The sequence below is a fragment of the Stenella coeruleoalba genome (genome assembly GCF_951394435.1).
Source record: "Stenella coeruleoalba genome assembly, chromosome: 6".
Lineage (NCBI taxonomy): Eukaryota > Metazoa > Chordata > Mammalia > Artiodactyla > Delphinidae > Stenella > Stenella coeruleoalba.
The window spans coordinates 128,005,222-128,027,113 of record NC_137151.1 but is presented as its reverse complement, the minus strand read 5'-3'; the positions used below and the strand labels follow the sequence as shown (position 1 = coordinate 128,027,113).

At 48.7% G+C, this 21,892-nt stretch overlaps 1 protein-coding gene across 1 annotated transcript; it reads left to right on the top strand.

Moving 5' to 3' along the window:
- Positions 1–18,901: 18,901 nt before the first annotated feature.
- Positions 18,902–21,618, top strand: FAM240C (family with sequence similarity 240 member C; the record flags this gene model as incomplete). Its single annotated transcript, XM_079924239.1, has 2 exons — positions 18,902–19,047; positions 21,504–21,618. 2 exons carry the CDS (start codon positions 18,902–18,904, stop codon positions 21,616–21,618), a joined length of 261 nt encoding a protein of 86 aa, XP_079780365.1.
- Positions 21,619–21,892: the final 274 nt, after the last annotated feature.

The window sequence follows — 21,892 nt, the reverse complement described above, 5'->3', positions numbered from 1 at the left end:
GGAGGGCACCCCTGGGAGCCAGATTGAAAATGGTCATGCTGTGAAATAATAAGATGCCCTTTCAGAAAAGTGAAGACGGTTCTCTTGGTTCTCAAAGACTTGCAAATACTCTGTGTCCTTCTGGAGGCATGCTGAAGCCTTCAGCCTTTGAGGGCAGTAATGGGAGGGCATCTGGGCTCAAAACCATCCAGCTCTCACTCCCTGAGGGTGCTGAGGATGACCCGTGTCCACCCCTCGGGTGCTGTGGGGCCTGAAATCCCCTGATCACCGAGGACGGGAGGGGCCGCACAGACACTCCACTGGACCACGGGGGGCTTGGCTGCTGGGCTACGGTCCTTTATCAGATACATGGTTTGCAAACATCTTGGGCCATTTTGGATGGTGGATTATCTTATTCCTTGCTCCTTTTATACACAACTGTTTTTCATTTTGAGGAAGTCCAATTCATCTATTTTGTCTTTTGTTGCCTGTGCTTTTGGTAGATCTAAGAAGTCATGACCAAATCCAAGGTCATGTAGATTTACTCTCATGTTTTCTTCTACGAGTTTTATAATTTTCGTTCTTGCATCTAGGCCTTTGGTCCATTTTGCATTGATTTTGTATATGGGGTCGGGGGAGGTAAGGGTCCAACTTTACTCTTCTGCATGTGGGTATCCAGTTGTTCCAGAACCTGTGCTCACTGTTTGGGAGAAAATACCTGCAAATGATGCGACCAACAAGGGCTTAATTCTAAAATATACAAACAGCTCATACAACTCAAAAAAAAAAAAATAGGCAGAAGGTCTAAATAGACATTTCTCCAAAGACATACAGATGGCTAATAGGCACCTGAAAAGACACTCCACATCACTAATTATTAGAGAATGCAAATCAAAACTACAGTGAGTTACCACCTCACAGTGGTCAGAATGGCCATCATTAAAATGTCTAGAAATAAATGCTGGAAGGGATGTGGAGAAAAGGGAACCCTCCTACACTACTGGTGGGAATGTAAATTGATGCAACCACTATGGGAAACAGTATGGAGGTTCCTCAAAAACTAAAAACAGAATTACCATATGAACCAGCAATCCCACTCCTGGGCACACATCCAGACAAAACTATAATTCTAAAAGATACGTGCACCCCAGCATTCACAGCAGCACTATTCACAACAGCCAAGACATGGAAGCAACCTTAATGTCCCTCAACAGATGAATGGATATAGAAGATGTGGTACATATATACAATGGAATATTACTCAGCCATAAAACAGAATGAAATAATGCCATTTGCAGCTACATGGATGGACCTAGAGATTATCATACAAAGTGAAGTAAGTCAAACAGAGAACAACAAATACCATATGATATCACTTATATGTGGATTATAAAATGAGACCCAAATGAACCTATCTACAGGACAAAAACAGACTCACAAATATAGAAAACAGACTTGTGGTTGTCAAGGGGAAGACAGGGGAGAGGGATGGATTGGGAGTTTGGGATTAGTAGATGCAAATTATTATATATAGGATGGATAAACAAGGTCTTACTGTACAGCACAGGGAACTGTATTCAATACCCTGTAATTAGCCATAATGGAAAAGAATATGAAAAATATGTATATATGTGTGTATGTACATATGAATCACTTTGCTGTACAGTAGAAATTAACACAACATTGTAGGCCAACTATACTTCAGTATCAATTAGTTTGAAGGCACTTTTATAAATCAGGTCTTATTTCTCTTGTCCTTTCATCCTGGGACAAATGTGTAACAGAAACTAACCTGGATTACTCCGGGATGAACTCATATCACGCAGAACTTTAATTGTTGAACAAACCATGAATACCAGTTACACCATGGGAGGTCCTGATCCAATATGAAATTTGTAAACCTTGTATCAAGCCTGCAGAATCCACTAAATTTGGAAATTCAAACTGAAATGAAGCCACCTATCCCATGACTTCTCCACAACTAGTTATACACCATCAATTGGAAACCATATACAATCAAATGAATGTAGACAGAAACAACTATAGCCTTCCTGTTTTTTCCTTTTAGATGAAGACGGTATTTAAGGTGATGTCTTGGGCCGTTTCAGGGTGTTACTCAATTTCCTGGGTATCTGCCATGCACACAGGAGGTACACATATTAGTTACCTTGCTGTGCAACTATATGAAGGTAGTTAATACCACAAAACTGTATACGTAAAGTGAATTAAATGCTAAAGTCGTGTTTTGTATTTTTAATGACAATGAAAAAGAAGTGCAGTGCTGATATTTGTTACAAAAATGAACATTAAAAACATTCTTAGTGAAAAAAGCCATACAGAAAAGGCCACCTAGATCCCATATTCATCTTGTCTGCTTCAAATCTATCACGGTTGTCCAAATGAGGGAGAAACTCAGTAATGGGTCCAGAAAAAGAAAACCGGATCAGGATGGAAAAAGACATCTTCATACAATTGGGACAGCAGGTGAAAGTTGAAGTGGGGCTGAGTATTAAATTATAATGTGGACATCAGGATTTCTTCATTTAGGGGTTATGTGCTGGTTCCTTGGGCAAAACACACTGAGCATTTTGTGTGAAGTGGCAAACGTGAGTACTTTTTGCCATTATTGCAACTTTTCGGTACATTTTAAATTACTGGAAACTAAATTACTTTTCTAGACAACCATGTCAGTATCATGCCAGAAAAATCAGATAAGACAGACATCAAATTTTGTTATAGAGGACAAGACTTACCCAGACCACGTTCAACCAAAGTTGTGATACTTATTTCCCTTGTAGGAGTCCGCATGGTATGAAGAGGCACCATGGGAGGAGTATATTAGTAGCTACCATCTCTTGGGTCCTGTGGATTACCTGGGGTACAGTAGAAACTGTGAGATTTTAGTATTGCAATTTTTCACATTACTTCAAAAAATATGCTAAAAAATAAATTCAGTAAAGTTGCAAAATATGGAATCAATATACACAAATCACTTTTGTTTCTATACACTAATAATGAACCACCAGCAAGAAAAATTAAGAAAACAATCCCACTGACAATTCCATCGAAAATAACGAACTATTTAGCAATAAATCTAACCAAGGACATGAAAGACCTATACTCAGAAAACTATAAAGCATTGATAAAGAAACTGAAGACACAATAGAAAACAATACTCCATGCTCATGCATCAGAAAAATTACTATTATTAAAGTGTTTGGGAGAGGGGGAAGATGGCGGAAGAGTAAGACGCGGAGATCACCTTCCTCCCGACAGATACACCAGAAATACATCTACACGTGGAACAACTCCTACAGAACACCTACTGAACGCTGGCAGAAGACCTCAGACCTCCCAAAAGGCAAGGAACTCCTCATGTACCTGGGTAGGACAAAAAGTAAATAAATAAACAGAGACAAAAGCATAGGGACGGGCCCTGCACCAGTGGGAGGGAGCTGTGAAGGAGGAAAGGTTTCCACACACTAGAAGCCCCTTCACGGGCGGAGACTGCAGGTGAGGGAGGGGGAAACTTCAGAGCCGAGGAGGAGAGCGCAGCCACAGGGGTGCGGAGGGCAAAGCGGAGAGATTCCCGCACAGAGGATCAGGGCCGACCGGCACTCACCAGCCCGAGAGGCTTGTCTGCTCCCCCGCCAGGGTGGGCGGGGCAGGGAGCTGAGGCTCGGGCTTCGGTCGGAGCGCAGGGAGAGGACTGGGGGTGGCGGCGTGAACACAGCCTGCAGGGGGTTAGTGCACCACGGCTAGCCAGGAGGGAGTCCGGGGAAAAGTCTGGAGCTGCCGAAGGGTCAAGAGGCTTTTTCTTCCCTCTTTGTTTCCTGGTGCGCGAGGAGAAGGGATTAAGAACGCTGCTTAAAGGAGCTCCAGAGACGGGCGCGAGCCGCGGGTAAAAGCGCGGACCCCAGAGACGGGCATGAGACGCTAAGGCTGCTGCTGCCGCCACCAAGAAGCCTGTGTGCGAGCACAGGTCACTATCCACACCCACCTTCCAGGGAGCCTGTGCAGCCCGCCACCGCCAGGGTCCCGGGATCCAGGGACAACTTCCCTGGGAGAACGCACGGCGCACCTCAGGATGGTGCAACGTCACGCCGGCCTCTGCCGCCGCAGGCCCGCCCCGCATCCGTGCCCCTCCCTCCCCCCGGCCTCAGTGAGCCAGAGCCCCCGAATCAGCGGCTCCTTTAACCCTGTCCTGTCTGAGCAAAGAACAGACGCCCTCCGGCGACCTACATGCAGAGGCGGGGCCAAATCCAAAGCTGAGCCCTGGGAGCTGTGAGAACAAAGAAGAGAAAGGGAAATCTCTCCCAGCCGCCTCAGGAGCAGCGGATTAAAGCTCCACAATCAACTTGATGTAACCTGCATCTGTGGAATACAAGAATAGACGATGAATCATCCCAAATTGGGGAGGTGGACTTTGAGAGCAAGATTTATGATTTTTTCCCCTTTTCCTCTTTTTGTGTGTATGTGTATGCTTCTGTGTGAGATTTTGTCTGCATAGCTTTGCTTCCACCATTTGTCCTAGGGCTCTATCCGTCCGGTTTTTTTGTTTGTTTGTTTGGGGTTTTTTTTTTAATTTTTTTCTTAATAATAATTTTTTATTTTAATAACTTTATTATATTTTATCTTATTTTATTTTACTTTATCTTCTTTCTTTGTTTCTTTTTTCCTTCCTTCCTTCCTCCCTCCCTCCCTCCTTTCTTTCCTTCTTTCCTTCTTTCTTTCTTTCTTTCTACTTCTACTAATTCTTTCTTTCTACTTTTTCTCCCTTTTATTCTGAGCCGTGTGGATGAAAGGCTCTTGGTGCTGCAGCCAGGAGTCAGTGCTGTGCCTCTGAGGTGGGAGAGCCAACTTCAGTACACTGGTCCACAAGAGACCTCCCAGCTCCACGTAATATGAAATGGCGAAAATCTCCCAGAGATCTCCATCTCAACACCAACACCCAGCTTCACTCAACGACCAGCAAGCTACAGTGCTGGACACCCTATGTCAAACAACTAGCAAGACAGGAACACAACCCCACCCATTAGCAGAGAGGCTGCCTAAAATCATAATAAGTCCACAGACACCCCAAAACACACCACCAGACGTGGACTTGCCCACCAGAAAGACAAGATCCAGCCTCATCCACCAGAACACAGGCACTAGTCCCCTCTACCAGGAAGCCTACACAACCCACTGAACCAACCTTAGCCACGGGGGACAGACACCAAAAACAACGGGAACTACGAACCTGCAGCCTGCAAAAAGGAGACCCCACACACAGTAAGATAAGCAAAATGAGAAGACAAAAAAACACACAGCAGTTGAAGGAGCAATATAAAAACCCACCAGACCTAACAAATGAAGAGGAAATAGGCAGTCTACCTGAAAAAGAATTCAGAATAATGATAATAAAGATGATCCAAAATCTTGGAAATAGAATAGAGAAAATGCAAGAAACATTTAACAAGGACCTAGAAGAACTAAAGATGAAACAAGCAATGATGAACAACACAATAAATGAAATTTAAAATACTCTAGAAGGGATCAATAGCAGAATAACTGAGGCAGAAGAACGGATAAGTGACCTGGAAGATAAAATAGTGGAAATAACTACTGCAGAGCAGAATAAAGGAAAAAGAATGAAAAGAACTGAGGACAGTCTCAGAGACCTCTGGGACAACATTAAATGCACCAACATTCGAATTATAGGGGTTCCAGAAGAAGAAGAGAAAAAAGAAAGGGACTGAGAAAATATTTGAAGAGATTATAGTTGAAAACTTCCCTAATATGGGAAAGGAAATAGTTAATCAAGTCCAGGAAGCACAGAGAGTCCCATACAGGGTAAATCCAAGGAGAAACACGCCAAGACACATATTAATCAAACTGTCAAAAATTAAATACAAAGAAAACATATTAAAAGCAGCAAGGGGAAAACAACAAATAACACACAAGGGAATCCCCATAAGGTTAACAGCTGATCTTTCAGCAGAAACTCTGCAAGCCAGAAGGGACTGGCAGGACATATTTAAAGTGATGAAGGAGAAAAACCTACAACCAAGATTACTGTACCCAGCAAGGATCTCATTCAGATTTGATGGAGAAATTAAAACCTTTACAGACAAGCAAAAGCTGAGAGAGTTCAGCACCACCAAACCAGCTTTACAACAAATGCTAAAGGATCTTCTCTAGGCAAGAAACACAAGAGAAGGAAAAGACCTATAATAACAAACCTAAAACAATTAAGAAAATGGGAATAGGAACATACGTATCAATAATTACCTTAAATGTAAATGGATTAAATGCTCCCACCAAAAGACACAGACTGGCTGAATGGATACAAAAACAAGACCCATATATATGCTGTCTACAAGAGACCCACTTCAGACCTAGAGACACATACAGACTGAAAGTGAGGGGATGGAAAAAGATATTCCATGCAAATGGAAACCAAAAGAAAGCTGGAGTAGCAATTCTCATATCAGACAAAATAGACCTCTTTAAAATAAAAACCATTAGAAGAGACAAAGCAGGACACTACATAATGATCAAGGGATAGATCCAAGAAGAAGATATAACAATTGTAAATATTTATGCACCCAACATAGGAGCACCTCAATACATAAGGCAAATACTAACAGCCATAAAAGGGGAAATCGACAGTAACACATTCATAGTAGGGGACTTTAACACCCCACTTTTGCCAATTGACAGATCATCCAAAATGAAAATAAATAAGGAAACACAAGCTTTAAATGATACATTAAACAAAATGGACTTAATTGATATTTATAGGACATTCTATCCAAAAACAACAGAATACACATTTTTCTCAAGTGCTCATGGAACATTCTCCAGGATAGATCATATCTTGGGTCAAAAATCAAGCCTTGGTAAATTTAAGAAAATTGAAATTGTATCAAGTATCTTTTCCGACCACAACGCTATGAGACTAGGTATCAATTACAGGAAAAATATCTGTAAAAAATACAAACACATGAAGGCTAAACAATACACTACTTAATAACGAAGTGATCACTGAAGAAGTTGAAGAGGAAATCAAAAATTACCTAGAAACAAATGACAATGGAGACACGACAACCCAAAACCTATGGGATGCAGCAAAACAGTTCTAAGAGGGAAGTTTATAGCAATACAATCCTACCTTAAGAAACAGGAAACATCTCGAATAAACAACCTAACCTTGTACCTAAAGCAATTAGAGAAAGAAGAACAAAAAAACCCCAAAGTTAGCAGAAGGAAAGAAATCATAAAGATCAGATCAGAAATAAATGAAAAAGAAATGAAGGAAATGATAGCAAAGATCAATAAAACTAAAAGCTGGTTCTTTGAGAAGATAAACAAAATTGATAAACCATTAGCCAGACTCATCAAGAAAAAAAGGGAGAAGACTCAAATCAATAGAATTAGAAATGAAAAAGGAGAAGTAACAACTGACACTGCAGAAATACAAAAGATCATGAGAGATTACTACAAGCAACTCTATGCCAATAAAATGGACAACCTGGAAGAAATAGACAAATTCTTAGAAATGCACAACCTGCCAAGACTGAATCAGGAAGAAATAGAAAATAAGAACAGACCAATCACAAGCACTGAAATTGAAACTGTGATTAAAAATCTTCCAACAAACAAAAGCCCAGGACCAGATGGCTTCACAGGCATATTCTACCAAACATTTAGAGAAGAGCTAACACCTATCCTTCTCAAACTCTTCCAAAATATAACAGAGGGAGGAACACTCCCAAACTCATTCTACGAGGCCACCATCACCCTGATATCAAAACCAGACAAGGATGTCACAAAGAAAGAAAACTACAGTCCCATATCACTGATGAACATAGATGCAAAAATCCTCAACAAAATGCTAGCAAACAGGGCTTCCCTGGTGGTGCAGTGGTTGAGAGTCCGCCTGCCAATGCAGGGGACACAGGTTCATGCCCCAGTCCAGGAAGATCCCACATGCCACGGAGTGGCTGGGCCCGTGAGCCATGGCCGCTGAGCCTGCGCATCCAGAGCCTTTGCTCCGCAATGGGAGAGGCCACAACAGTGAGAGGCCCACGTACCGCAAAAAAAAAAAAAAAAAAGAAAAAATACTAGCAAACAGAATCCAACATCACATTAAAAGGATCATACACCATGATCAAGTGGGGTTTATTCCAGGAATGCAAGGATTCTTCAATATACGCAAATCAATCAATGTGATACACCATATTAACAAATTGCAGGAGAAAAACCATATGGTCATCTCAATGGATGCAGACAAATCTTTTGACAAAATTCAACACCGGTTTATGATAAAAAGCCTCCAGAAAGTAGTCATAGAGGGAACTTTCCTCAACATAATAAAGGCCATATATGACAAACCCACAGCCAACATCGTCCTCAATGGTGAAAAACTGAAAGCATTTCCACTAAAATCAGGAATAAGACAAGTTTGCCCACTCTCACCACTCTTATTCAACATAGTTTTGGAAGTTTTAGCCACAGCAATCAGAGAAGAAAATGAAATAAAAGGAATCCAAATCGGAAAAGAAGAAGTAAAGCTGTCACTGTTTGCAGATGACATGATACTATACATAGAGAATCCTAAAGATGCTACCAGAAAACTACTAGAGCTAATCAATGAATTTGGTAAAGTAGCAGGATACAAAATTAATGCACAGAAATCTCTGGCATTCCTATACACTAATGATGAAAAATCTGAAAGTGAAATCAAGAAAACACTCCCATTTACCATTGCAACAAAAAGAATAAAATATCTTGGAATAAACCTACCTAAGGAGACAAAAGACCTGTATGCAGAAAATTACAAGACACTGATGAAAGAAATTAAGGATGATACAAATAGATGGAGAGATATACCATGATCTTGGATTGGAAGAATCAACATTGTGAAAATGACTCTACTACCCAAAGCAATCTACAGATTCAATGCAATCCCTATCAAACTACCACTGGCATTTTTCACAGAACTAGAACAAAAAATTTCACAATTTGTATGGAAACACAAAAGACCCCGTATAGCCAAAGCAATCTTTAGAATGAAAAATGGAGCTGGAGGAATCAGGCTACCTGACTTCAGACTATACTACAAAGCTACAGTAATCAAGACAGTATGGTACTGGCACAAAAACAGAAAGATAGATCAATGGAACAGGATAGAAAGCCCAGAGATAAGCCCACGCACATATGGTCACCTTATCTTTGATAAAGGAGGCAGGAATGTACAGTGGAGAAAGGACATCCTCTTCAATTAGTGGTGCTGGGAAAACTGGACAGGTACATGTAAAAGTATGAGATTAGATCACTCCCTAACACCATACACAAAAATAAGCTCAAAATGGATTAAAGACCTAAATGTAAGGCCAGAAACTATCAAACTCTTAGAGGAAAACATAGGCAGAACACTCTATGACACAAATCACAGCAAGATCCTTTTTGACCCACCTCCTAGAGAAATGGAAATAAAAATAAACAAATGGGACCTAATGAAACTGCAAAGCTTTTGCACAGCAAAGGAAACCATAAACAAGACCAAAATACAACCCTCAGAATGCAAGAAAATATTTGCAAATGAAGCAACTGACAAAGGATTAATCTCCAAAATTTACAAGCAGCTCATGCAGCTCAATAACAAAAAAACAAACAACCCAATCCAAAAATGGGCAGAAGACCTAAATAGACATTTCTCCAAAGAAGATATACAGACTGCCAACAAACACATGAAAGAATGCTCAACATCATTAATCATTAGAGAAATGCAAATCAAAACTACAATGAGATATCATCTCACACCAGTCAGAATGGCCATCATCAAAAAATCTAGAAACAATAAATGCTGGAGAGGGTGTGGAGAAAAGGGAACACTCTTGCACTACTGGTGGGAATGTGAATTGGTACAGCCACTATGGAGAACAGTATGGAGGTTCCTTAAAAAACTACAAATAGAACTACCATATGACCCAGCAATCCCACTACTGGGCACATACCCTAAGAAAACCATAATTCAAAAAGAGTCATGTACCAAAATGTTCATTGCAGCTCTATTTACAATAGCCCGGAGATGAAAACAACCTAAGTGTCCATTATTGGTTGAATGGATAAAGAAGATGTGGCACATATATACAATGGAATATTACTCAGCTATAAAAAGAAATGAAATTGAGCTATTTGTAATGAGGTGGATGGACCTAGAGTCTGTCATACAGAGTGAAGTAAGTCAGAAAGAGAAAGACAAATACCGTATGCTAACACATATATATGGAATTTAAGGGAAAAAATGTCAAGAAGAACCCAGGGGTAAGACAGGAATAAAGACACAGACCTACTAGAGAATGGACTTGAGGATATGGGGAGGGGGAAGGGTAAGCTGGGACAAAGCGAGACAGTGGCATGGACATATATACACTACCAAACGTAAAATAGATAGCTAGTGGGAAGCAGCCGCATAGCGCAGGGAGATCAGCTCGGTGCTTTGTGACCACCTAGAGGGGTGGGATAGGGAGGGTGGGAGGGAGGGAGATGCAAGAGGGAAGAGAGATGGGAACATATGTATATGTATAACTGATTCACTTTGTTATAAAGCAGAAACTAACACACCATTGTAAAGCAATTATACTCTAATAAAGATGTTTAAAAAAAGAAATACGTGGTGCCTCATGGTCGTCAGACGTGGCAGAGCGAGGTCGGCATCCAGCCGCCTCACACATCTGGGGAGAGCCGGCCCCAGGAGACGGGCGCTTAGGAGGCTGAGGCAGCGGAGGGGTCAGTATTTCTGTGCTTCGAGGGCGGCCCCTGAATCTGCCTTGAGAACAACGTGACATCATCTGGCTTCGCGGAAGTTTACATTTTTCCCTAATATCCCCCAAGTCTGGATAAACAGTGTTTCTATTTCTTCCCTTAGAAAGCAGTTGATTTATTTACCTACAGCAATTAATTTCATTTAAGGGGGCTGATAGAAATACTTATGATGTATCAGGATGAAAAATTAATGGATGAAAAAATCAGAGTAGGGCTTCCCTGGTGGCGCAGTGGTTAAGAATCCGCCTGCCAATGCAGGAGACACGGGTTCGAGCCCTGGTCCGGGGAGACCCCACAGGCCGCGGAGCAACTAAGCCCATGCGCCACAACTTCTGAGCCTGCGCTCTAGAGCCCACGAGCCACAACTACTGAGCCTGCGTGCCACAACTACTGAAGCTTGCGTGCCTAGAGCCCGTGCTCCGCAACAAGAGAAGCCACTGCAATGAGAAGCCCGCGCAACACAACGAAGAGTAGCCCCCGCTCACCGCAACTAGAGAAAGCCCGCGTGCAGCAACAAAGACACAACGCAGCCAAAAATAAAATAAATAAATTTGTTTAAAAAAAAATCAGGGCGAAAGGAAAATAAAGGCAGATCAGTTTGGAGAAGATGGCAGTCTGATTTGATTCGTGGATGAAATTCAGATTATTTAGAATGACGGTAATAGTCAGATTACTCCCAATAATGTTTTCGAAACACATGCCTCAGGGTGTTGATAGGGTTTCTAAAAAAATAGAGGAGGGTCCTGTTATCAAATACATTTGAGAAATGTAGAGTCAGACAGAAAAACAGGGGCCACCTGCCCCAGAACCCTTTTTCAGAGGATTCTCACACCCTTCATGTAATCTTCCTGAATAATGAGCATATTCAAACAATTAAAACAACAAGAGCCACCATCACCACATGCAGAACCCCTGTTCATGTGCCACTCATATGTTCACTCAGACCCCTTTGTGCCCATTGCACAGATGGGAAACTGAGACCAGAAACCCCTCCCCAGCCCCGGGTTCCAGGAACTCATCCTTGGTCAGAATTGGCCAAGAGAGTGTCAGCCACACCTTCTGACAAGAGCCCTGAGTGAGGGGTCTGTGCTCCTTCGTGGGGGGCAGCCCCCCTCAGAGTCAGCCCATTGAGGCTGGGACCAGGCCCTTTATCTCAAGAGGGGTTCCCAGGGTCCACTTCTCACCACGGCTGAGCTTGTGCACATCAGACCTGCCGGCCCCCTGCATCCTCTGGGCAGACAAGCAGCTAACCAGCAGAACACACTGGCAGGCTGGGCAGACTGAGGAGTTGGTACGTGGAGGGGAACATGTGCGTGCGTTTCCCTCATCAGGGCCTGTTGCCTGAGGGAAGTTTGCCCCATTCAGGTGGGCAAAACCTCAGGAGGAAAACCCACGTCCACTGGTGTGAAGACCCAGAAATGGCTGGGTGACCACAGCAGCTGGAGACCAAGGAGGAATCCCAGAAAGGGGAGATCTCACCCCAAATCTCCCACTGACCCCAACACATGTGCAGGACTCCAAGTGGCCATGAGAAAACCTGTCAGAGATGGCAGGGAGACAGAACTTGGGGTTTACCTGATTGACCTGATTAAACAAAAATCCAGACACTCATGGTGGGAGGCAGGATCTCCACAACGCATTGTCCAAGATGTGCAGGATGCAATCTAAACTTACTGGACATACAAACAGAGGGAAAACTGTGGCCTACCATCTGAACAGACCTCCAGCCCCAGTGACCAAGGTGACCCAGGTGATTAAGACAGCAGTCACGGACTTTAAGGGAGCCATTCAATGTGTGCTCAGGTAAAACGTGAAAGAATATGCTCACCTTGCATGAAAAAAAGGAAATGTCAGCAGTAATTTAAAAAAACTGTAGAACATAATCAAATAGAAACTCTAGAGCCAAGAAATACAGTATTCAAAATAAAAAAACTACTGTGCACAACAGCAGATTGGAGATGATAGAAGACAGAGCTGGTGAACTACAGAACAAATCAGCAGAATTTATCCAACCTGAAGAAGAGAGAAAAGGAAAAGAAGTGAGCAGAAGCCCACTGACCTGTGGGTCAAGAACGAAAGATCCCACCTGTGTAATCAGAGTCCCGGAGGAGAGGAGAGAGGGGCTTGGGGGAAGCACTTAGAATAAACAGCAGCTGCATTTCCCGTCTTGGCGAGTTACATGCGTTTGCTGCGGCGCACAGAGTGGACAGAGCATCAGGGGACCTGGCTGCCCAGGGGTCCCAGCGGAGGCGCCCAGAGGGGCTGGACCCTGATTCCCCTGGGCTCAGAGCAGAGTCAGCCGGGCTGTGCCGGAGGTTAGCAAATGCTCCAAGTGGGCTCCCCAGGACGAAATGCACCTGGACATGCCTCCTGCACCATTTCTGTCTCGAGGCACCCCGCTGTCCGGGACCTACGAAGAGCATCCAGCCCAAGCTTCGAGGTGAGCCACTGTGCCCGGGGCCTGGCCGTCCACCCTCAGGGTTTCCCTGCCGGCCTGTCCTCTGCGAGGGGCACACGCCTCCCCCCAGGAGCCAAGAGCCGAGCCCGAATCTGGACCCGGCCCCGGAACTCTTGTCCCACCTCCCTCCCAGTCACTGCAGTGTCCACCTGGGGGTCCCCCTCCCGCCCTTCCCTGCCTCCTGCCCTGCAAAGGCCACCCCAGGAGGCACCTTATTTCCCTGGTGAAGGGCTCCTGGGGCCAACGTACATGACCACACTCAATATAAAATTCCCACGATGAGCTAAGAAATAAGAAAAATGTTACTTATGGCTGAGTACTAGTCCACTGTATACATGTGCCACATCTTCTTTATCCATGCCCCTGTGGGTGGATATCCAGGTTGCTTCCATGTCCTGGCTATGTACATAGTGCTGCTGTGAACGCTGGGTTACATGCTTCTTTTCGAATTGTGTTTTTCTCCAGATGTATGCCCAGGAGTGGGACTGCTGGATCATATGACAGCTCTATTTTTAGTTTTTTAAGGAACCTCCATACTGTTCTCCACAGTTCACATTCCCACCAACAGTGTAGGAAAGTTTCCATTTTCTCTACACCCTCTCCAGCATTTGTTATTTGTAGACATTTTGGTGATGGCCATTCTGACCGATGTGAGGTGATACCTCATTGTAGTTTTGATCTGCACTTCTCTAATAATTAGTGATGCTGAACATCTTTTCATATGCCTGTGGACCATGTGTACGTCTTTTTGGAGAAATTTCTATTTAGGTCCTCTGCCCATTTTTTGATTGGGTTGTTTGGTTTTTTGGTATTGAGCCACATGAGCTGTTTGTATATTTTGGAGACTAATCCCTTGTGAGTCGCATCTTTGCAAATATTTTCTACCATTCTGTGGATGGTGTTTTCATTTAGTTTATGGTTTCCTTTGCTGTGCAAAAGCTTTTAAGTTTAATTGGTCCCATTTGCTTATTTTTGTTTCCTTTTCATTACTCTAGGAGGTGGATCCAAAAAGAATGAAATCATGCCATTTGCAGCAACACGGATGGACCTAGATATGATCACACTAAGTGAAGTAAGTCAGACAAAGACAAACATCATATAATATCACCTATATGTAGAATCTTAAAAAATGATACAAATGAACTTATTTGCACAACAGAAACAGACTCACAGACATAGAGAACAGATTTGTGGTTACCAAAGTGGTAAGGGGGGAAGGGATAAATTAGGAGTTTGGAATTAACAGATACACACAACTATATATAAACTAGGTAACCAACAAGGACCTACTATTAGCACAGGGAACTCTACTCAATACTCTGTAATAACCTACATGGGAAAAGAGTCTGAAAAGGAATGGATATATGTATACGTATACCTGAATCACTTTGCTGAACACCTGAAACTAACACAACATTGTAAATCAACTGTACTCCAACATAAAAGAAAACTCTTTAAAGAGCGCTATTTACGATATGGCTGCCTTACTAGGAGCGCGATCGTGTATTGTTTGGAGGCCTTCCTCTCATACATCTTAAGATAAAGGGGGTTTGATGCCAGCAGTTTTTTTTTTAAACCTCAGCCTACGAGGCGTCTCAGGAGCAGCCCATCCGGAAGAGACGGGGTGATTTTGGTAACACTATCTTGCCAGGAGCCAGCGAGCAGGGAAGACTCCCCGGGCTGCCCTCCGGTTTCTGGCCGAGCAGCCGAGGGACGCGTGCCTGCCAGGGCCCGCGGCGGGAGCCCATCGTGTCTCCAGGGGCCGCCAGACTGAAGGCAGCTCGTCTTTCCGGCCTCTGACCGGACGCCAGGCACGGTGTCACTAAGCCCGTATAAAAGCGAGGGGCAGGCACAGCCCAGGCGCGCTGGGGACACGGGAGGACACCTGCCTAAAGAAGCTGCGCCGACCGGCCCGGACAGACCTCAGAGTAAGCCTGGGTGATGCGACCACGGGGCTGGGCCGTCCGCGGGGTGCGGGAGCCAGGGCCGCACACTGGCGTCGTCTGGGGATTTAACTTTGTTAGCAGCTTCTGCCATTCAGCCTTCCGGTGACAAAGCCCGGGATGGAGACCGAGCCGCCGGCCCCCTCCCCCTTCCTCCCACCCCCGCCGACTGCGGGGACTGTTTCCACTGTCCGCTGCTGGCTTTCTGGTGCCCCTTGGCTGGCTGGCTGGCTGGCTGGCTGGCTGTCTGTCCGTTGTTTCTGCTCCGTGAGGGTTTGAAGGGCTGCACTGCAGGGCTGGTCTTCCCGAGAGTAAAAGCTCTGATACCCCGTGTCTCTGGGAAGCCCCGCAAGGAGAACAGCCAACTCACCTCAAAATGTCAACTTTTCCCTCGGTCAGAAGGAGTCCAGCGCCAACCCCTGGTCCCTCCCAGAGGCAAAACCCGTGAGTGGATGCGCCCCAGCCCCACACACAGTCGCCCACGTTTTCACTCTTTTTTTTTTCGTTTCCACTCTTTTAGTTCACCGGCAGCACTGCCAGCAAGGATTCGGCCCCTGGGGGATAAACTGCGGCGTTTCTAAGTCCTCTGGTCTACGGGGGCCCCCTGGGGGCATAGGAGGCTCTCCAAGATCAGCAAGGGGTCTGACCCAGGCCCCTTCAAATTACTGCCGCTGCCCTGGGTCTGGGAGTGCGTGAGATTTTGCCTTTAAGAGCAGAGTCTAGTACCCACAGCCCTCTGGCTCTCTTGAAAGTAAGACTCGCTGGCCTTCAAAGCCAGACATTCTGGGGTTCATCTTCCTGGTGCAGGACCCCCAAGCTGGAGAGCTAACTGTGGGGCTCAGACCCCTTGCTCCTTGGGGAGAAACTCTATGATGGTGAAATCCCTCCCATTTGTGGGTTGCAGACCCAAGGGTGTGGGTCTTGACTATACTGTGTCTCCGCCCCTCCTACCTGGCTGGTGGTGGTTCCTTCCGTATAGCCTCAGTTGTGGAAGGTCCTGCCAGTCTTCTGGTCACTCTCACTGACAGCTGCCCTGTGAGTAGTTAGAATTTGCACGTGCTCACAAGAGGAGGTGAGTTCAGGGTCTTCACCGTCTTGACTCCTTCCCCATCATCGCTAATTTTGGAGTTAACAGCCTCCTTTCACGGAGTTCACTTATTTCTTTATTTGCTCTGCAAATATACGTGTGTGTCCTGGTGCCACAGGGGGCCTGCGGTCACCTGGAGACACACCGAGGCCCATGGGACCCAGAGGAGGGGCCCTGCCTGATTGTCAGGGGAGGCTGGGGTCCTCAGAGTGTGGACATGACAGCGGAGTAGGGCTCATCCCTGGAGGCTGGGGAGGGGCTACATTCCAGGACGAGGGACAGACAGCCACGCAGTCACACAGAGTGAGGAGGGGTCTCCCCTCATGCCCATGGCATTCTGCAATTTCACTGTCACAGTAGACCCTGTCCCCAGCTGGGCTGCACTTGCTCCCAGATCCAGCCTGTCCCCACCTCCTTGGTGAGAACATGGTGAAGACAGCCCAGCCCCACGTGCCAGGGTGAGTACCAAAATAAACGATGGCCCTGAAAGATGGGTTCACGGCAGGCTGTCCCATCCCTCGGGCTCCTGGCGTGGAGGGCAGTGACCAGGAGGAGGGTGGCTCGCCCCGCGGCTCGGACAGGACAGCCCTCCCCGCCGTTTCCCCGCCTCCCCCGCCCTCCTGCCCAGACCCTCCCTGCCAGCTTCACCCTCCGCCCTTGAGGCCTGCAAGTGTCTTTTTTGTTTCTCCTTCAGAATCCACAGCAGGTGCAGGCTTGGCGCTCTGGGGTTAGTCACGCAGCCGCGTAAACCCCGACCCAACAAGCCAGCAGCCTCAGAGATTTAAAGTTGTTTTAAGGGATCTGCTGCCGGTCTCCAGGCTCTGTGGTTTCTTCTTTAGTTTTTGCACCTGAGATGCTTTTAGACTGCGAAGCGGGCGGCTCATCATTCTTCCTCTCTCCTCCCGGGCTCCTGCACCAGCGTCATCTCCTTCTCCCACACTGCGCCCTGGGTCCAGCTCTGGCCACAGATGTGAGCAGCTGTCCCTATGGCCAGCCCTCTGTCCCGAGGGTCAACCAGTGTCCAGAGCACGGAAGTTGCTCCCCAGTACTCACGCCCATGCACACAGGCACGTGTGCACGCGTGCACACACATGCAGCATGTGTTGACAGGCTGGCACTGGGCCCCTTCTTCACTAGAAGCTGTGGACTAGACGCCGTGCAGGTGGAGCAACAGAGGAGCCAGCGCTGTGGGGCTGAGGGCTGGGCCTCCCCGCCGCTGCCCCCACCCCGCTCCCCCTCTGCCAGCAGGGAGCAGCCTGGTTGGCCCTTCAGTGCACGGCCTGAGGTTTTAACAGCAGCCAACTCTACATGAAAAACAAAAGCTCATTCTGTCCCCAGAAACTTACCTTGATCTCGATTTCTAATTAAGCTGGAGGTGCCCTTCCAATGATCTCGGCTTGTTTCAGGGGTCCACTGGGGTCCTGGAATCTCCCACTGGGCTTCTCCTGACCCAGTGTCCACCTGTGTGTTCTGAAACATGGGGTCTTGATAGAACACGTGGGGTGCAGCCAGGCCAGCAGGTCAGGCTGTGACTGCCGTTGAACAGACAGTTTGTCACTCATGGTCCCCAGAGGAGGGGGCACGCCCCACACTGCATGGCCTCCCGGGGAGCGGCAGGGTCAGCTGGGGGGCAGGGAGAGAGGGGGCTGTGATTTCCATGGGAAGGCCCAGATGAGGCAGGGCAAGCTGAGGAATTCCAGTGGCCCGGGGTGCAGGGCTGTACCTGGTTTCTGGTACCTGGTCCTGGGTGATGAGGGCAAGTGGATCGTGGCCCGGAGTGTGGCAGCCCACAGAGGGAGCCTCTGGATTGGTTGGGGTATGTTTGAAAAGGCACCCAGGAGACAGGAAGCCCAGGCACAGCACTGGGACGTCCAGAAGAAGGCGTGTCGGGGTCGTGTGTGCAGGGTAGACACTAGGGCCCCGAGCTTACAGAAGCTGGAAACCTGGTCATGCAATGAGGTGCTGGAAGGTACCACAGGCTGAAGCAACAGACACTGAACGTCTCCATCCTGGAGGCTGGACTCCAAGAGCCAGGCGTGGGCAGCGGGGTCCCCTGAGGCCTCACTCCTTGCCGTGTGGACGGCCGCCTTATCCCCGGGTCTTCATGGGGTGCCCCTCTGTGCGTGTCTGTGCCCTGACCTCCTCTTCCTATAAGGACCCCAGCTCTACTGGGTCAGGGCCACCCTAGTGACCTTTTCTAGCCTTAATTACCTCCATCACGTTCTGCAGTCCTGGGGGTTGGGACCACCTAGGACTTGGAGGACACGGTTCAGCGACAGCTCAGGGTGCTCAGGAAGGGACACCTGCCACGGGGAGCCATATGAATTGCTAGCCGTCCTCACCCAAGACCACCTGCATGAAACATCCAAAGACCCAAAATGGGATTTGCCATCAGCTGCTACTTCCTCTAATACAGGAAACAGCTCCAGAAGGTGGCAGGGCCGCTGGTCTTAGGCCATGAGGGGCTGACAGTCCAACTCCCCAAAAAGGTGTACAGGGTGCCTGGGAAATGTCTGGGGCCAAGCCAACTTCTTTGTTGTTAACAAGCTGGTTTCATGTGCTCTCGCACCAACACGGCAGAAAGTGACTGAGGTCCTGTAATTCTCCTTTATCCAGAAAATGAGTAAAAGCTACACCTTGAAGAATCCGGCAAGGGTGTCCTACGATGCTGGAGTGATAAAGATGTTTTGGGAGAAAAAAATCGAGCTTCACACTAAACAGCTGCAGAACGAGGACATGAGGATCCGCAGGAGTGCCCTGGACAGGTGAGCACAGTGCCAGCGACCTGGGGGCACAGAAACACACCTGCACCAGGGTTGCTCAGCCCTCAGGATGCAGGCGTCCACAGACCCCACCACCACCACCCGCTTCCTCTCCCCAGATCAGTGTCACAGGAGAAATGGGTACAAAACACTGAACACCAGCCACGTTAACTCAGATTCAAAATCACATTATTGAATCACTAGTGGGAGAGAGGAACACCCCATCCCTCCCTCCCCCCATCCCACCATCACCCCATCCCTCCATCACCCCATCCCTCCTTCACCCCATCCCACCATCACCCCATCGCTCCTTCACCCCCTCCCTCCATCACCCCATCCCACCATCACACTGTCCCACCATCATCCCATCCCTCCATCACCCCGTCCCACCATCACCCCGTCCCACCATCACCCCCTCCCACCATCACCACATCCCTCCTTCACCCCATCCCACCATCACCCCATCCCTCCTTCACCCCCTCCCTCCATCACCCCGTCCTACCATCACCCCGTCCCTCCTTCACCCCCTCCCTCCATCACCCCGTCCCACCATCACCCCGTCCCTCCATCACCCCGTCCCTCCTTCACCCCGTCCCACCATCACCCCGTCCCTCCATCACCCCATCCCTCCATCACCCCGTCCCACCATCACCCCATCCCTCCTTCACGCCCTCCCTCCATCACCCCATCCCACCATCACTCCCTCCCTCCATCACCCCATCCCTCCTTCAGCCCCCCTCCATCACCCTGTCCCACCATCACCCCCTCCCTCCATCACCCCGTCCCACCATCACCCCATCCCTCCTTCACCCCATCCCTCCTTCACCCCCTCCCTCCATCACCCCGTCCCTCCTTCACCCCTCCCTCCATCACTCCGTCCCACCATCACCCCCTCCCTCCATCACCTTATCCCTCCTCACCCCGTCTCTCCATCACCCCGTCCGTTCATCCCCACTCTCCTGAGGGTCTTGTAGGAAGCTGTCGTCCAGGATTAGTCTGGCTTTGTCTGTTTTCTGACAGTTGTTCCCACTGAGTTCAGGATAAAACAACGTGTCCCTTCTACTCCTTCCTGCACATTTGCTTGACTTGCAGATACAAAGCCACCTCTTTCTTTACTGGGTGGACTCCAGGGGCCTGTGAGTGCTGAGGGCATCTCCCTGAGCTCAGGTGACCCTGAGCAGATCCAGGAGTGACCGCTCGTGGACAGCTAAGACGGCGTATTAGCACCTAGACAAGGATTCAAATGGCCAGAAAATTCCAAAGCGGGCGCAGCCTTAGCCCCCAGATAGCACCAGCAGCTGCCGCCCTGGAAGCTGGGCTGGAAAGGAGGATTCTTGGGGGCCGCGGCGGGACCAGGCTTGCACTGACCTTGTGAGCAGCCAGAGGTCTGGTTGGCGCGCTGGGCGCACCCCACCTGTCGTCCAAGGCTTCTGGCCACTCGGCACAGGCATGGGGGCCATGACATCTCCTGTCCTCACGGTGAAGTCCCCAGAGCTGGTCACTGCACCCACCTGGCCTCCGGGGGCAGGGGTCCTGCACGGAACCGTCACACGAATGGTTCCCCCCCACCCCAGGCTCCCTCCTGGGTCTCCGTGGCCTTGTCCCTGTCTTTCATGTGTCATCAGGCCCTGGGATGTTCTGGGTCTTTGGCCCATGGAGGCAGGTCCCAAGAGTGGGCCACGGGTCAGCACCGGCCCGGTTAGTCACCGAGGTCCTGGACTGCTAGGGGCCAGACTGGGGAAGGGGGTGACATCTTCGCCTCTCTGGAGAGAAGTGGCTATTACGGAGCCTCGGACCCCTGCCAGCCCACACCTCACTCCTGGCCAGCAGCAGCTCTGGGCCACGTCCCCAGGGCCACCACAGCCTGGTAAAGGGCAGGAGCGTGGCCGAGGCGCGGGGCCCGGCTGTCCCAGCCTCTCCATGGGCTGCTGGGAGGCGCCCTCCTCACCTAGGTCCCTGGGCACTGGGACAGGTGTCTGCGGGGACTCTCGTTACCAGTCTGCCCGCCAGCCCTGGAGGTCAGTCCGGGCCAGGCGCCCCCCAGCCTGCCTCCCTCCAAACCAAACCACATGCTCACATGTGGCCCACAGGCAGGTGTGACCCCCTTGGCCAGGCCGTTCCCGCCCGGGGCACACCGTGTGTTGTGCTGTGGTCACCGCAACAGGCCACCTTCCCAGGAAGGGACCGCCCAAGGGGCCGGCGTGAGGGCGCATCCAGGCCTTGGGAGCACAGGTGACTGCAGTGATGGGCGCATCCCCAGGTGCGAGTCAGGACGCAGCTGGATCCCCGCTTTCCCTTCTGGGAGGAGCCCGAGTGAGACCCTCCGTGGCAGGCGAGGCCTGAAGCGCGGGCACCAGCTGGCAGGGAGGGGGCAGCTTAGCTCGCACGCGGCCAAGGTGCCAACACACGGGCCCAGCTGACCCCAGCCCTCCCTGAGCCCAAACGGTCGCCCGCCCCAGGCTCCGCAGCGAGTGGGCTCGGAAGCTGGAGAGGAGGAACCAGATGATGCTGAGCAGCCAGGAGGCGCCCCCGGGGCCCACCCCGCCCGGCACCCCCGACCAGCCCGCAGCCTGAGGCCCGACCTGCTTCCCCCGACGCTCCCGCCGTGGCCCCCGCACCAGCAGAACCGCTTTGTGGTTTTGCGTCTCTAGCGTGACGCAAGCGCCCAATAAAATCTAAGCTAAGTGGATGTTTTGTGCACGTTTGTCTTCGCGTCTGTAAAATGTACACAGATTAAAAGCGACAGTGACGCCACTAACTTACAACAAGCCACAGAGAGAAGCCGCTGGGCTGCAGGGACTCGTGCAATTTAAACACAGTTTCATTCACCTTTGATCAAAATGTGTGC